The 15,087-nt window shown below is 33.4% G+C and overlaps 1 protein-coding gene and 1 long non-coding RNA gene across 2 annotated transcripts; both read right to left on the bottom strand.

The window, feature by feature from the left end:
- Positions 1–6: 6 nt before the first annotated feature.
- On the bottom strand, positions 7–1,035 carry LOC120069969. Its single transcript, XR_005479731.1, has 4 exons — positions 782–1,035; positions 608–699; positions 357–463; positions 7–270 (listed from the first exon to the last, which is right to left on the bottom strand). It is a non-coding gene; the product is annotated as an uncharacterized LOC120069969 (long non-coding RNA).
- Positions 1,036–7,120: 6,085 nt separating this feature from the next.
- On the bottom strand, positions 7,121–11,891 carry LOC120069970 ((-)-germacrene D synthase-like). The gene is given in 8 exon segments (XM_039021815.1): positions 7,121–7,553; positions 7,657–7,905; positions 8,001–8,142; positions 8,790–9,008; positions 9,143–9,449; positions 9,452–9,517; positions 10,140–10,407; positions 11,735–11,891. Coding segments are annotated over 8 exon segments (1,686 nt in total). The 5' UTR covers positions 11,873–11,891; the 3' UTR covers positions 7,121–7,256.
- Between the last annotated feature and the right edge of the window lie 3,196 nt (positions 11,892–15,087).

Here is a 15,087-nt window from a genome sequence, read left to right on the forward strand (position 1 = left end):
ACCTCATGGAATCAAGTATCATCTCATGCTAGCATGCAAGTATCTACGTGCACAAATAAATCTTTCAGATCCTCATACAAGAACATACATCGGTTATACTATACTATCCGTCTATCATGTCATCGCTCTGTCATAATATTCATCTATCATGCTAGCTATATCTAGTATCTGGCCCGTGGGCAATTTCAGTAGTAAGATTACTTACCTTGATGATAGGTTGAACCAAAAAACAATTGAATCTTTGTGAAATTCTCAAATCCTTAATCAAACCTAAACATAAACCAAGCTTTAAAATTATTAACTCAATCCTAATTCCAAACGGCCAAATATTACCAAATATTTTCAAATAAACTTACCTAAGATGTGGTCCGATTCAAATTCACCTCCAAATGTAGAATTTAAGCCCAAACAATTATTTGAGCAACCAATACCCTTCTAATCTTCACAATCTTGGAATTTAATTCTAGTACATAAACCAAAATAAATTTCAACCTTTAGGTTCACACTCCTAAGAGTAAAATCCCGCTGAAATCCACAACAAAGCTTAATAACTTAATTTGTATAATTTACACTCGAACCAAACAAGTAACAAATTCCCAAATCATACCAAAATCCTTGCCGAAATCACCTTAACTTTGCTTGCTAGCACACCAAAATTCTCTTAAACTCCTTCAAACTATCAAGTCAATCTCCAAAATCCTGATTGAAGTGATAATTAAACATATTATTTATTGGGTAATCAAGATCCTCAACAAACCCATGAAAATAGTTTAGATCTTACCCCAAAACACAAGATTCCATTGAGATTACGCAGTGGTGGCCGATGACTCAAGTGATGGTTGAGGCTTCGACGGCGGCGAAAAATTCGACTGCTAAACGTGGACGGTTGGCTGGGGTGTCGAACGGCCTCACGAAGGCTGAAACCCGAATGATGACCCGTGGTTGGATGACTCCACACGGCGGGCGATCTGGCATGAGGGCTGGGCGAACAGATCGGGATGACTCTACTCGGTGGGCAAGCTGGCTCGTGAAGGGCTGGGGTCGATAAGTCGGACGAACTATAACTCGGCGGGTGAACGGCTGGCATGAAGACTGGGGCGAACAGATCGGGTGGTTGGACGCTACTGGCTTGATCGACGACGAAAGAAGGTGGCTTGATGGCGTCGACGACAGCGTGCGACTTGGTATGAATGGCGGGAGTTGAGGTGGTTGCTAGGGCACGTGAACGACAAGGGGAAAACGAAAGCACAGGGGGAAAGGGGTGGGGTGCGTGAGGAAGAAGAAGAAAAAGATTTTTTTTTTATATACAAATAACAAAATAATAATAATAATAACTTAAAAGAAAATATAATAAACTTTTATTTTATTATTCTCCTTATTCTACTTTATTTTATTAAATTCTTTTCCTTCCCAAAATGAAATTAATTCTTGCCATTAACTTCCAAATTGAATAATTTCCAACGCCAATAATTAAATTTTCGCAATTACACTTAAGTCCAAAAATTAAAAAAATGCCCTCAATTAATAAAAACTACTGATATTACATAAATAATAAGGGTTGTTACACATATTAAGTATCTTTGTGTTCTTCCTCTCTACAAAGGTCATTTTGTTGAGGAGTTCAATGGAACTATCATAGGGCCACCACCTGTCAAGGCCGATGAATTCCATTTTCTCCTCCTTATTTGATCTCCAGTCTTTTGTGTAAAAATTACTTTCTTTTTCAACAAGAATTTTAAATCTCTTGAACATAGCACACACATCTGATTTCTCATTAACAAAATAAACCCATGTTTTTTCGTCAAAAATCATCAATGAATAATAAACAATAATTATTCTTACCAAAAGAACTTCGTTTGATTGGTCCACAAAGATTAGCGTGAGCTCAATTGTCTCCGTGCTCTTGAGAAAAATTCTTGTGGAAAACTCTTCCTTGATTGTTTGTCATAAAGACAGTCTTCACAAAAGTGATCTAGATGTTAGCATATGGAAAACTTTTTGGTCGTTTCACCGTATGAAACAGAGAGAGATTGTGTCTATAAAGAAAATAGATTCTTTTATTCTTAGAAATTTCTGTATGTACAATTTTTTTTTTTTTTGAAATAGGGATCTTTTCATATATAGCAAAATTGCCAACTTATTTATAAATATAGAAAAATGAAAAAAATCCATTTTATCATTTTGTGATTTTGCTATATTTAAAAATATTTTCATCGATTTTGTTATTTAAAATAATTTCTTTTTAAATAAAATATTACTAAATTATAAGCTTTGAAAGTAGTACAAATTGCAATTACCCAATATTAAAACCAAAAGTGATTTATTGTTAAACATTATTTTCTAAACAATGACTATAAAATTATGTTCATATTTAAAATTTGGCTGCTACTTGTGCGGCTGTAACCATTTTTGCTGCAAACTTAGTGTTCCAATTATGAGTTGTCACATGGTAAATTTAGGGAGATTTTTATATATAGAAAAGTGAGCAAAAGTATTTACAATTTATAGCAAAAAAGATTAAGAAATGGTTACAGTCCAAACCAAACCCAAAAAAGATGTAAAATACCGGAAAAGCCAGTCCAAACGCAAAAAAAAAAAAAAAAAAAAGGGAGAAAAGACGGTGACCCGACTCGAAACCTTACCCAATCAAGATTAATTGATGGGATTTTCTTCGAGGATTTTTCCCTCCAACGAACGATGCTTCATCTCATCCAGTCCTCTCCATTTCATTGTTCTCTCAAAATCAATTTCTTCTTCTTCTTCTTCGTCCATTGACACTTCTTCACTTTCTTATTTTTTCTAATATATTGATTTGAGGAAGATTGTGGCAGCTGTCTTATATTGGTTTATGGTTTTAGGTGCTTAGTCCTTCAACTCACAAACCAACAGTGGAACAGTGGCACTCAAGTCCTCTTTCCCAGCATAAGTCCACTATTGCACACTGTTCTTATCCAACTGCCATAGTCTTCCTTAAAACAATATATTAGCCCCTCACCCTCAAATATCCTTGTGACTGATGTGAATCTAGTCTCTCCCTTCACCCATGTCTCAGCTGAAGCTGCCCCTCTTCCCCAATACCAGATGCAATATCCAGCTCATGTCCAGACAATATAATCACTCAATCTCCCTTACTATCCTTCCCCTTCCTCTCGGTCACTTAGTACTATATCTCCCAATAATCCATATACATCCTCTATTCCTAATCCTCCTCATCCTTTGCAGCCTACTCATCCTATGATCACGAGAGGCAAAGCTGGTATCTTCAAACCAAAAGCTTGGATAAGCACTATCCAATGTGACTCGTCATCAACTGAACCAACACAGGTGTCTGATGCTCTTGCTACACCTCAGTGGAGAAAATCCATGGATACTGAATTTCAAGCTGTCATCAACAATCAGACTTGGCACTTGGTTCCTCCCTCAGCTCTTTCAATGTGCTGGGCAATAAATGGATCTTCAGACTTAAAAAGAATTTGGATGGGTCAATACAAAGATACAAGGCACGACTAGTAGCCAAAGGATTTCATCAGCATCTTGGAATTTATTTCTTTGAGACATTTAGCCCTTGGTCAAAGCATCAACTATAAAGGTTGTTCTATACATTACTATCTCCAAAGGATGAACCCTTCGTCAGCTTAACTTCAACCATGCATTTCTCAATGGGAAACTTACAGAAGATGTGTATATGCATCAACCACCCAAGTATGTAAACTCTGATTTTCCTAATCATGTATGCAAGTTGAACAAAGCTATATATGGATTGAAATAGGCCCTTCGGGCCTGGAATGATCTGCTCAATACTACTCTAACTAGCTTGGGATTCATAAACTCGAAGGCAGATGCCTCACTTTTTATACTAAATTCAAAGGGCTCGATTATTCTACTCCTTGTTTATGTTGATGATGTAATAGTGACAGGTAACAACAACTTAATCTCTCAGTTAGTAGCCACTATGGACAACATGTTTGCACTCAAAGATTTGGGCAAGTTGAATTACTTCTTAGGCATACAAGTTCAGTATCTAGAGCATGGTTTTATATTGAATCAGTCCAAGTATTTTGATGATCTACTACAGAGGGTTGGTTTTCCAGACTTGAAACCTGCAGCCTCACCTAGTTACTTAGGCAAACACTTGTCTATTTCTGATGGAACTCCCCTCACTGATTAATATCTATATAGAAGTACAATTGGAGCTCTTCAATACCTAACTCACACTCGTCCATACATCACATATATGGTAAGTCATCTCAGTTAATTTCTCAAAGCTCCAATAGATGCTCATTGGTAAGCAATGAAAAGAGTCCTTAGGTATATCAGTGGTACAAGGAACTATGGACTGCTATTTCAACCGAGCCCTTCACTTGAAGTTTCAGCCTACTCAGATGCGGATTGAGCATCAAACATTGATGACCAAAAGTCAGTAGCTGGTTACTGTGTCTTTGTTGGTAGAAATCTTGTCTCGTGGTCTTCAAAGAAACAGACAACAATAGCTCGATCAAGTACCGAGTCGGAGTATCAAGCCCTTGCACACAATGCCTCAGAAAATGTTTGGCTTCAACAACTTCTAAGCAAGATTCAATAGTCTCACTTATCCAAACCAATAATTTGGTGTGACAATGTTAGTGCAGAGCCATTAGTTAACAACCCTGTCTTACACGCTCTGACCAAACATATTGAAATAGACGTCCATTTTGTCAGAGACCTCGTCCTTAAAGGGAAGCCTGAAATCAGGTATGTGCCTTTAGCAGATCAGTTAGCCGATTGCCTCACAAAACCATCGACACACTCTCAATTCTTCAACTTACGATCCAAACTTGGGATAGTTGAACTCCCCACAAGTTTGAAGGGGGATGTTAGAGACTCTACCATGTCAACTAGCAAGGAAGAGTCAAGAAAACACATCAGCTGAAGAATACCATATCGCAAAGGTGAGTCATGAAGGAATATTCCCTTAGTGCTCTAGATTTCTGTAAGGATTGGGTAATAATAAACAAATATTCCTTCTCTATGTATTGGGCCATGTGTCCTCTTGCCATTAGTCATTCATTAAATAATTTTTTAATTCTTTTGTATCCCTAAAATAGGGAATAGTGTATAAATCGGACAGGCTTCCCCTTTCCAAAGAAATCGTGGAATAAGAAGAGGCAAACGATTCCCATTCCCTCTCTATCGTTTAGTTGTCCTGACTCTATCGTACACAAAAAGAGGTAAACGATACAATATACTCTATGTCATTTAGCTTCCTGACTTTATCGTGTACAATAAAGAGGTAAACGATACAATACACTCTCTATCGTTTAGCTTTCCGACTCTATCGTCTATAACAAACAGGTAAACGATTTAATACACTCGTTGTCGTTTAGCTTTCTGGACTCTATCGTGTACAACGAAGAGGTAAATGATACCAACCACTTCCTCTTTTAATTTCCTAACTTATTTACATCCTTTTCCGTTCGCTGCTTCATTTCCATCCTCGTCTGCTGCTTCTTGGTCCTTTTCTTCTTTTTCTTAGTCCTTCTTTCGCTACTGCTTCTTGCCGCATCTTTCTTCTACCACTACATCAGTAATTACTCAACTTCAAAAGGTATAACTCTTTTCTTTCTTTTTTTATTAATTTGTATTGATTATAGTTATTAAGCCTAATTATTGTTTCTTATTTAGTGGTAATATTTATTAACCCTAAATTTTGTGTACAGATGATAAGCAACATCAAAAGGAAGACAATTAAAGGAGAAGAATCATAAAAAAATTAAAAGAAGATACAAACTCAAAAGGGAGAACAAGGAAAAATAAAACTAAAGGTATAAACAAACCTATAATAGACATTGATAGTAGTGTATCACTGTCTATCAGTGATATAAGCTGATGGAACACTTTCTCATATATGTTTGGCATGAATATATTTGTTCTGATATTAGATTGTTTGTCTAGGGGCTACTTATTGGAAATTTATATGTTTTGATATTTGTTTTGTTTTCAATTAAGTTTGCTTATAGGATCTACTTCTGGTTTTGTCATGTTGTGATATAAAGAAAAGAAATACATAAAAAGTGATAGAAGTCTATCAATGTCTATTACAAATAGATACTAATAGACTATTATCAGTGTCTATATGTAATATTAAGTGTTCTATGTTGTCTATCACTCATATACTATCAATGTATACATATGTTTTCTTAGATATGTTTATTTGGGGGCTACTTACCGTTGGTGTTTTGATCTTTCTTTTACAGTTGGTGTTTTTATCATTCATAGACTACTTACACTTGATGTCATGCTTTAGTATATAAAAAAGTACTTGATAGATAGTGAAAGACACTATCACTATCTATCACATTTCATGGTTTGCAATAGACAATATATATCACTGATAGACAATGATAGACTTCTATCTCTGTCTATCGCCGATAGAGAGTGATAGAATAGACGTCTACCAATGTTCATTGAATAATAATAGTGAGTTATAGTCAATGATAGAATACAGACTAATAGTTGTATGTTTAAACAGGTGAAACAGGAACATAAATATCAAACAATAATGCAAGACCAGATTAAACATTTGACGATAACAATATGCATCTCATTAGATAAAATACAAACTATAAAAAAGCAATTAGATGCATCTCATTAATGAACTCAACTTCACGTCATTTCACGAGTCAAACTTCATGACACAAATAGCGTGGTCGAGGAACCACGACACTGTGGATAAGGAAGAAGCGATAGATGGACGCATGCAGAAAATCAAAGAAGAGAATCGAGGAAGAATCGTAGACCTACACGTGCAGAAAATCGAAAAAAAAAAAAATCAAAGAAGAAGTCATACCATGATCGAGGAGGGACATCTTAGATGAAGAAGAACGTCGAGGAAGAAGACGTTGTCGATGAGGAAGAAGATCAAGGAAGAAAGACTTCGATGATGAAGAACGTCGAGGATGAAGCTGAAGAACGATGAGGAAGAAGCCGTAGGTGAGGACACGCGGATTTCAAATCGCAAGGATATTATGAGAATTTTGAAAAAGAAGGGACAATTTCGCTTCATTTGACAATTTTTTTGCTATAGATTGTAAATATTTTTGTTTTTTTTGTTTTCTCTTTGTAACAATTACTCGTAAATTTATTTACTTTTAATTTTTTATTTTATTTATGTGGTAGCTGGCATGAGAAAAAAATTGTTACAACCTAGCTGTTGATCTTTACACATATTTATGAGAAAGATGTTGGCATAGAAAGATCAAACAAAGTCCGTAGATGGATTAAATTGGCACAGGGTCTATAAGCATGAAGGTAATAAAATGTTTGATTTCTCCATCAGCAAATGTGTAACCATCTCCGTCCTTATAAAAGAGATCTGTAAGTCGAGCAATATTCAAGATGCAGTCACAAATCACAGTTGGAAACAATTGGGACGATTCTGTATGGTCTTCTATTACATCTTTCCACGCTTTTACCACTTGCAATTTTAGCTCAACTACAGCTTCTTCTTCTGATACTCCATATTGTTTCATGTAGCATTCAATTGCAGAAGCTACATGACCTCTCTCTTGTTCAAACTAAAAATAATGAAATATGACAACTTTTAAATGTGTGATTGAAAAATACTTGTAAGTTCTTTCAATCATCTGTCAGTAAAGGATTCATTTTATCTTTATATACCTTGTGCGAAGCTATGTCATTGAGGAGCCTACCAATTACTCCAGTTGCTTTAATAAGCATAGGATCAGTTTGAGCCCATTCAAAAATCTCTTTGGAGGCAACATTTCCCAAAGCAATGAAGGAAATTGAAGCAACAACATAGTAGGCTGCAGAAATAATGGCAACTTTCATGTATTCTTCCATTGTTGGTATATACCTTTGGTTGAACCATTTAGCTTCCATCAAATAAGCTCTGCATTGCATTTTCATCTATGCTCCAATATGACTCAAAATCAAATTAGAAAGGGAATATATCTTCTTTTTGCAGAAAAATATATGTGGAATCACATTACAATAGAATTTACCGTTTCTTTTGCATAATCAAATGCAAATGGAATATTGTTATCCTTGCAAATATCTTGTTCAATCTCTCCATAAACTTCAAGTATAGCTTCATAAAGACCTTTCATGTAATTTGGGAGCATCTTAATACAATTAACATCCCACCTGAAATTTAATCAACAGTCAAGCTAGAAAATTATTTAATCTGACATAAATAAGTAAGAAGGTTTTGATTATTTAATATATTTTCAAATACTAAAACCAGAAATTTTTTAGAAAAATATCAATTTCTTTCTTCGGTTTAGAGTCTCTTCTTTTCCTTTCGGTCTCCAAGTTTCAAAATGTCACATTTTTTCTCTTAAGTTTTATGTTAATTTTTATTTGGTCCATAAGTTTCAAATGTTACACTCTCGAGCTTTATTTTCATTTAGTCTATATTTCGTTATATGACATTAAATTTCAGTTTACTATTTTAAAATAACTATGATGTAACATTTTTTATGTTAATTTTAACAATGATGAAAAAATAGAGAAAACTAATCCAGTTATAATTAATTTAATTCTTTTAAATTAGTTAATAGAAAATAAATTGAGTATTTAGTGAAAAATGAAGGTAAAAGTATAATTTAAAGTCTAAGGACCAAATTAAAACAAAACTCAAAACTCAACTGTAAAAATTTAAAAACTAATAAAAGTTAAACTCAAAATTCTAGAGTAAATGTGTAATATTTTGAAATTTAGGAATTTAAATAAACCCAAAGCCCTAGGGACGAAAAAAACATTTTTCAAAGAATTTTAGTTTAGAACTAAACCTTTCAATTAAATTGGTGAATAGTTGAAGTTCCTCTAGGGTGGCATAGACATCATACATATCATCAAGAAGAGATATAAAAGCAATAACTTTTGCTAATATTGTTCTAGCATTAGAGTATTTTGGTTCATAGAATATTCCCAATGCCCAAACATAGCACTCCACCCCTCTATCTCTTGCAAAAGGTAATTGCATCCTCAACTTCAGATCCTTCCACCACCTATAATATATTATTTACATCCATAATTAGAACATTTTTTAGTTTAAAAAAAAATAATAAAAAAAAAAAAAAAAAAAAAAAAGAAAAAAAAAAAAAAACTAAAAGATAGTAGAAAGTTAGTGAAAAGTCTTCACCTTGAAAATTCACCCAATTCTTTCTGGTAAAGTTTTTGGAGAGTATTGAAGTCCAACTTTGCAAATTTGAGCAAAACATTATTATTCTTCAATGCATTGTTTTGATAGAGAGAGATATAGTGCCTATTCATGAACCTTGGCATAGCTTTATAGATTGGCCACTTCAAAGCATATTTAGCTTCTTCTGAGAATGGAGAACTGGAATCCATGGCCATTGCTTTAAGTTGAGTAGTTGTGAAAGCTAATGCTTCATCCAATATATTTTCTCCCTTCATTCTCAAGTGGGATGCTTCATACAAACTAATAAACCAGCTCCATCCTTCACAATTGATTCTTTGAAATCTCCCATTTCATTTGTAAACTTATTGAATATATCTGATGGAAAGTTAGCACTGACTTAGATTTATAAATTTGGTCTTATAATTTTTGGGTTTGTCTACTAAATCTTTAAACGTAAAAACAATGAATATATCTCTAAACTTCGGCGTCTATTTCTAATAGTTCCCTCCTTTAATGTTAGAGGTTCGATTATCCATCCCGCAAGTGTTGTATTACAAATTTTTTTTTTTTTAAAAAAATGGAATCTTTTATAGGCAACCATCTTTATAGACATGTTGAGAATCTCATATTGGAAAAAGGGAGACTTCACAACCTTTTAAGACACATGGGTTTTACTCACCTATTTGCCAATTGATTTTGAGATAAAATCTTTTATAGGTCAAAATTTTGAAATTAGATCTATAAATAGTAAGTCTATAAAAACAATCTTAAGAAACATGTTGAGGATTCAAGGTGGTGTTGAAAAATTGTAGATGTCTATATAGTATTGAATATGTTTTTTAAAAGCATAGAAATGCTATTAAAGAATATGTAAAAAGTCTAGGGACTTATCAGATCATTATTTAACTTAAAATTAAAATAAAAAAATTAAATAAAAGTTCTTGATTTTCTTCGGGCAAAATGTAATTATGAAATAATTAACTTAAGAGAGACTTACCACAAGAAACAAAAAAACCTTGTTGTCTGAGTAATCGAAATCTAAGAGCTGTAATGTAAAGATCCTCATCTTCTTCATCAACATTGGTAGGATTTTGGATATAGTCAATAACTTCACTACTTTCATCTTTAAAGTGATATGACAAACCCAGACGTTGAATTGAATCGATCAAACTTAATTTTTCTGAATACTTTTCAGCAACTCCAAACATTCTTCTCACTTCTTCTTTGTATTCTTGAACTTGTTTCATGACCATCTCCTCTTCTTCCTATTTTTTCATAACATTTGTCCCCCGCCCCAAAAAAAACACATCATATGTTTTAGGTGTAGATAATTTTTCTTTCCAAAATAATTTTGGTGCAATTGCATTGAAGAGGATTTAATACAAAACAATAACAAATCATTTGGCAGATTCTAAAAATATTTAGAAATAGGACACAATTTTAGGTCATACCGATCGTCACTGATAGACGTCCTTTGACTAACTGAGCTCGAGGATTATCAATGATAGACCCGTCAATAATGAAGATTAAGGTCTAATACTGATAGACCTAAATGATATATCTTTTAATGATTAAGGTCTAACAATGATAGGTGTCTTTCATTGATTTGTTGCTTGCGTGTTGGCTATTACACATCTATGTATCCAAAGAATTTAATTAAAATGATATATTAAGTTATATTTTATTTTATTTAGTATATGTTATTTTGGGTTTACCTTTTATATATATATTATTAATAAGGTAAAAATAAAATAGGGGCATTTGTAAATATAATAAATGTAAGTCCGAAATATTAGTAGACATAGCACAATGCAAAAAGATTTACAAATATAGCAAAATTTAAATCTAACTCTCGAAGTCTATCACTGATGGACTCTATCGTTGATATATCACTAATATGAGGCTATTAGCGATATAATCTATCACTAATAGAAGGCTATTGACAATAAAGTCTACCACAGATATATTTTTTTTTGTAAATATAATAAATGCAAGTTCGAGATATTGGTAGACATAGCACAATGCAAAAAGATTTGCAGATATAGCAAAATTTAAATCTAACTCTCTAAGTCTATCACTGGTGGACTCTATCGTTGATATATCGCTAATAGAAAGCATTTGTAAATATAATAAATGTAATTCAAAGATATTATTCGACATAGTACAATGCAAAATGATTTGCAAATATAGCAAAATTTAAATACAACTCTCAAAGTCTATCACTGATGGACTCTATCATTAATATATCGCTAATATGAGTCTATCAGCGATACAATCTATCACTAATAAAAGGTTATTGACAATAAAGTCTATTTTTTGCAAATTCTTTTAAGATGTTACTATTCACTAAATATGAGCCTTAAAAATGCTACTCATTGTGGTTATCTAATAAAATATCAATAATATTATTTAACTTTTGTTTTTCTATCCATGATAGTTTGCATGCTCATTTGTTTGTATATTTAGTTGATAAACAAGACGAAATAAAAACTTTTAATGATGCAAAGAACAAAAATAAGAAGATGGAAAAAACAGATAAAATTATAAATAAATACACACAAAGAAACATATGCAATATGTATATTTATATACCAGAGTGTTGTAACGATAGGAAAGGAAATGATCTCCCCAAGCACTTGGTTGAAAGTTTGCAGATCTACGAGGAACACCATGGCTTAAACTGTCATTATTTGGCGTCATGGAATCTGATACGACTATTTGAAATGACATTTTCTTTTCTCTTTCGATGAAGATATGCAAAGAATGCCTTTCAACAGAGATCTTGCAGCTTCTTTCACTGATAGTGTTTATTATTTCAATGAAATTTATAAGATTCATTGGATACCAATCGAAAGGTGAAGACGCATTGGATATCTAAGGAAGTAGGACAGCCATTCATTGAATTTGGATGATGTGTAGAAAGCCATGTATTTGGCACACGTGATCATTGTTAGTTTTGTTTTAAATTTAATATTATTATTAATGTGGCTCATGTGCATTCTCTGCTATTTTATCGTTTTGATCTATTATTTTATTGAGCCAATTAAGTAAAAGATAATTCCAAAATTAAATAGGATTTTTTCAAATATAAGAAAATGAATCAAAATATTTACAAATATAGCAAAATTTCACTGTATATGCGTGGTAGATTGTGATAGACCGTGATAGACTACTACCTGTATCACGAAAGACAGATAATAGTCTATTGCGGTCTATTACGGTCTATCATTGATATACTGGGATATTCTGTTATTATTTGTAAATATTTTCAGTAGTTTTGCAAAATAATTTCCTCCCATTAAAAAGACTCTAATTAGAGTTGTCTATATAAAAATAAAACCTTAGGGATTGGTCCGCTCTCTGCCTCATTAAGTAGTTCTTTTCTCCTCATGATGAAACCTAATTCAGTTCTATAGAGAAGCCAAGACAGAGAAACACAATCCCTTACTAAATCATTATCATGTATCAAGGTATATTACTCTGACCCATGTTATTGGAAAAAGAATCTAGTTCAAAGATCTTGGCAATTATATTCTATGCAATGTTATGATTTTATTGTATAATCATGATGTAAAATTTTGATTGCAATGTTACTCTGACCCATGTTAAAATTTACAATCATGGTATAAAATTTTGATTGAAAATTTGAAATTTCAAGATTTCGAAGGCTCAAAATTTTATTGGGGAATTTTGTCTTTCCTCCCACTAAATTTTGAATTTGGATAATGGTAGAAAGACATATTTGTCACATGTAATGTATTGGACATGAACATATAGTAATAATAAAAAAAAAAATGATATTACACTAAGTTATTTCAACTAGGTTGATATATCATTAGTACTCGATTCCAAAAAGGATGCAATACTTGCAAGATATATACAAGCGAGAGCTATAGGAAGTTCAATGTTCAATATAAAAAGAGGAGAGACTAGAGGAAAATCTTCCAAAGAGAGGTACAAGATGCATCATAATTATAAAAAAGATTAGATCTAGAGCTCCATTGAGCAGCTAGATATAGTATGTCTTCTCAAAGGTGACCAGTGATTTTTTCTTTACTTGGAAAGGTTCTATTGTTTCGTTCCAGCCAGATGCACCACAGACAAGCAGCTATCAAGTTGTACCATAAAATTTCTTTCTTGGAATTCTGCCGAATATGGGTTTGTACATAAAGCAATTCAATCAAACTGATAGTTAGGGGATGAGCAACCACACTATTGAGAGCAGACCCTATTCCTTATGAGCAATGGATAAGTCCACATGTTGGATAGAAGATTCCACTGTTCTTGTTTTCGAGGCAATAAGGGTCTACGAAATTTGGGGTTCCTTATGTTGTTCTCTTTGTTCCCTACATCGCAAGTAGTAATCTACTTATCCTCTGCCATAGCAAAATATTTAGGATGTTGGGTACATAAGAGCCCATCTGTATTCCAGAGGTGTAACCAAAAGAGGGTAGAGTTACCGTTGCGAACAATTTTTTTGTATTTTGTTGATAATCACGCTGCCAAATTTAGAGATATGAAACGAGAGATCCTCGAACTTTTGAACCTGTAAACATCTGGTATGACCTTAGGAGACTATAACTCATTTATTATCAATTAGCACTTTCCACAAGTTGTCAGGCCCTTTAAAGTAACGCCAAATCCATTTACAAAGAAGAGACTCATTTGTGATTTTAAGTTTGTTGATGCCAAGACCATCCTTTTTTTTTTTTTTTTTTTTTTTTTTTTGTAGCAAATCTCATCCGACAAGGTGAGATCCGCCATTCTTTTCTGGACATTCCCAAATAAGATCTCTCATCAGCTTCTCAATAGCTTTGAGAAAGAGATAGTGGCTTTAAACGCAGATAAAGAATATGTAGGGAGATTAGTAAGCACCGCTCGTAGCATTGGTCGATCTACCCCAAGAAATTCATAATGCAATCAAATCAAGAAAACAGAAATCAGAAGAAATTAACAAAAAGTTAATGCTCCAAAACTAGAAAGAATGCTTACCTCATTGGTTGATAGACAATCAAAGAGGAAATCTAATCGATGCTTACAATCCAATAGAAATTAAGATATCTAACCTAATGATGCAAAAGAGATAAAGGAAGTGAAATAGGAGTCACTCCTCGACCTCCATTATTTTTCCATAAAAAGAACCTTAAAATTCGAAGAAATCTATTTATGGTCGATGGAGCAACTACGACCCTGGTGATACCGTTGCAACACTCTTGCCACAATCAAACCTCGAGCATAAGGGTAGGGGCGCAAGCTACTACTACACTGATCAGGATGGTGAGGCGAGCATGTGGATGCTGTAACTTTGTCAATCTCCGTAGTGTTGTGATGCTACTATAGAACATTGCAACGCTGCCTTATATACGAGCTTGCGTAAAGTTGTAGCATTGCGCGAGGATTGCGACGCTGCTTTCAAGGGTATTTTGGTAATTTTTCCTCCTTTCAACACCGAATGCTCAATTTAACTCCAATTTGTTTCAAATTAACTCCTTTTCACATCTTAAGCTTGCTTCTACCTCTTTGGTGCTCAATACCTACAAAATAGCCTAATTGACATGTAAAATTTATTAACAAGCCTCAATTAAGCTTAGGGAAATAGTAAATTTATAGACCTAACAGTGAACTATCCAAGTGGGATAATTATAACTTGGATAAATGATTTAGCCTAAGTTAGTCTGAGTAATGAAACCCCTATTTCAAAATATTTAATGGGAGAATAGATGTATATGATATATCATCTTTCCTACTTTCTTTGGAAAGATACATATCATGAGACTCATGCTTGATCTCGTGGCATTTTGGAAGTGTCCTGCCTATAGAAGGTGTTTGCATGGGTCAACATCAAGGTGGATTAGAGAAAGTATTATAAAATATGGGAGAAGAATATGTGTCAACATGCCCTACGGTCTCCATCATTGGTTGACAGCGTGAGATTCATGCTTGGC

This window comes from Benincasa hispida, unplaced genomic scaffold (genome assembly GCF_009727055.1).
Source record: "Benincasa hispida cultivar B227 unplaced genomic scaffold, ASM972705v1 Contig716, whole genome shotgun sequence".
NCBI classification, from domain to species: Eukaryota; Viridiplantae; Streptophyta; class Magnoliopsida; order Cucurbitales; family Cucurbitaceae; genus Benincasa; species Benincasa hispida.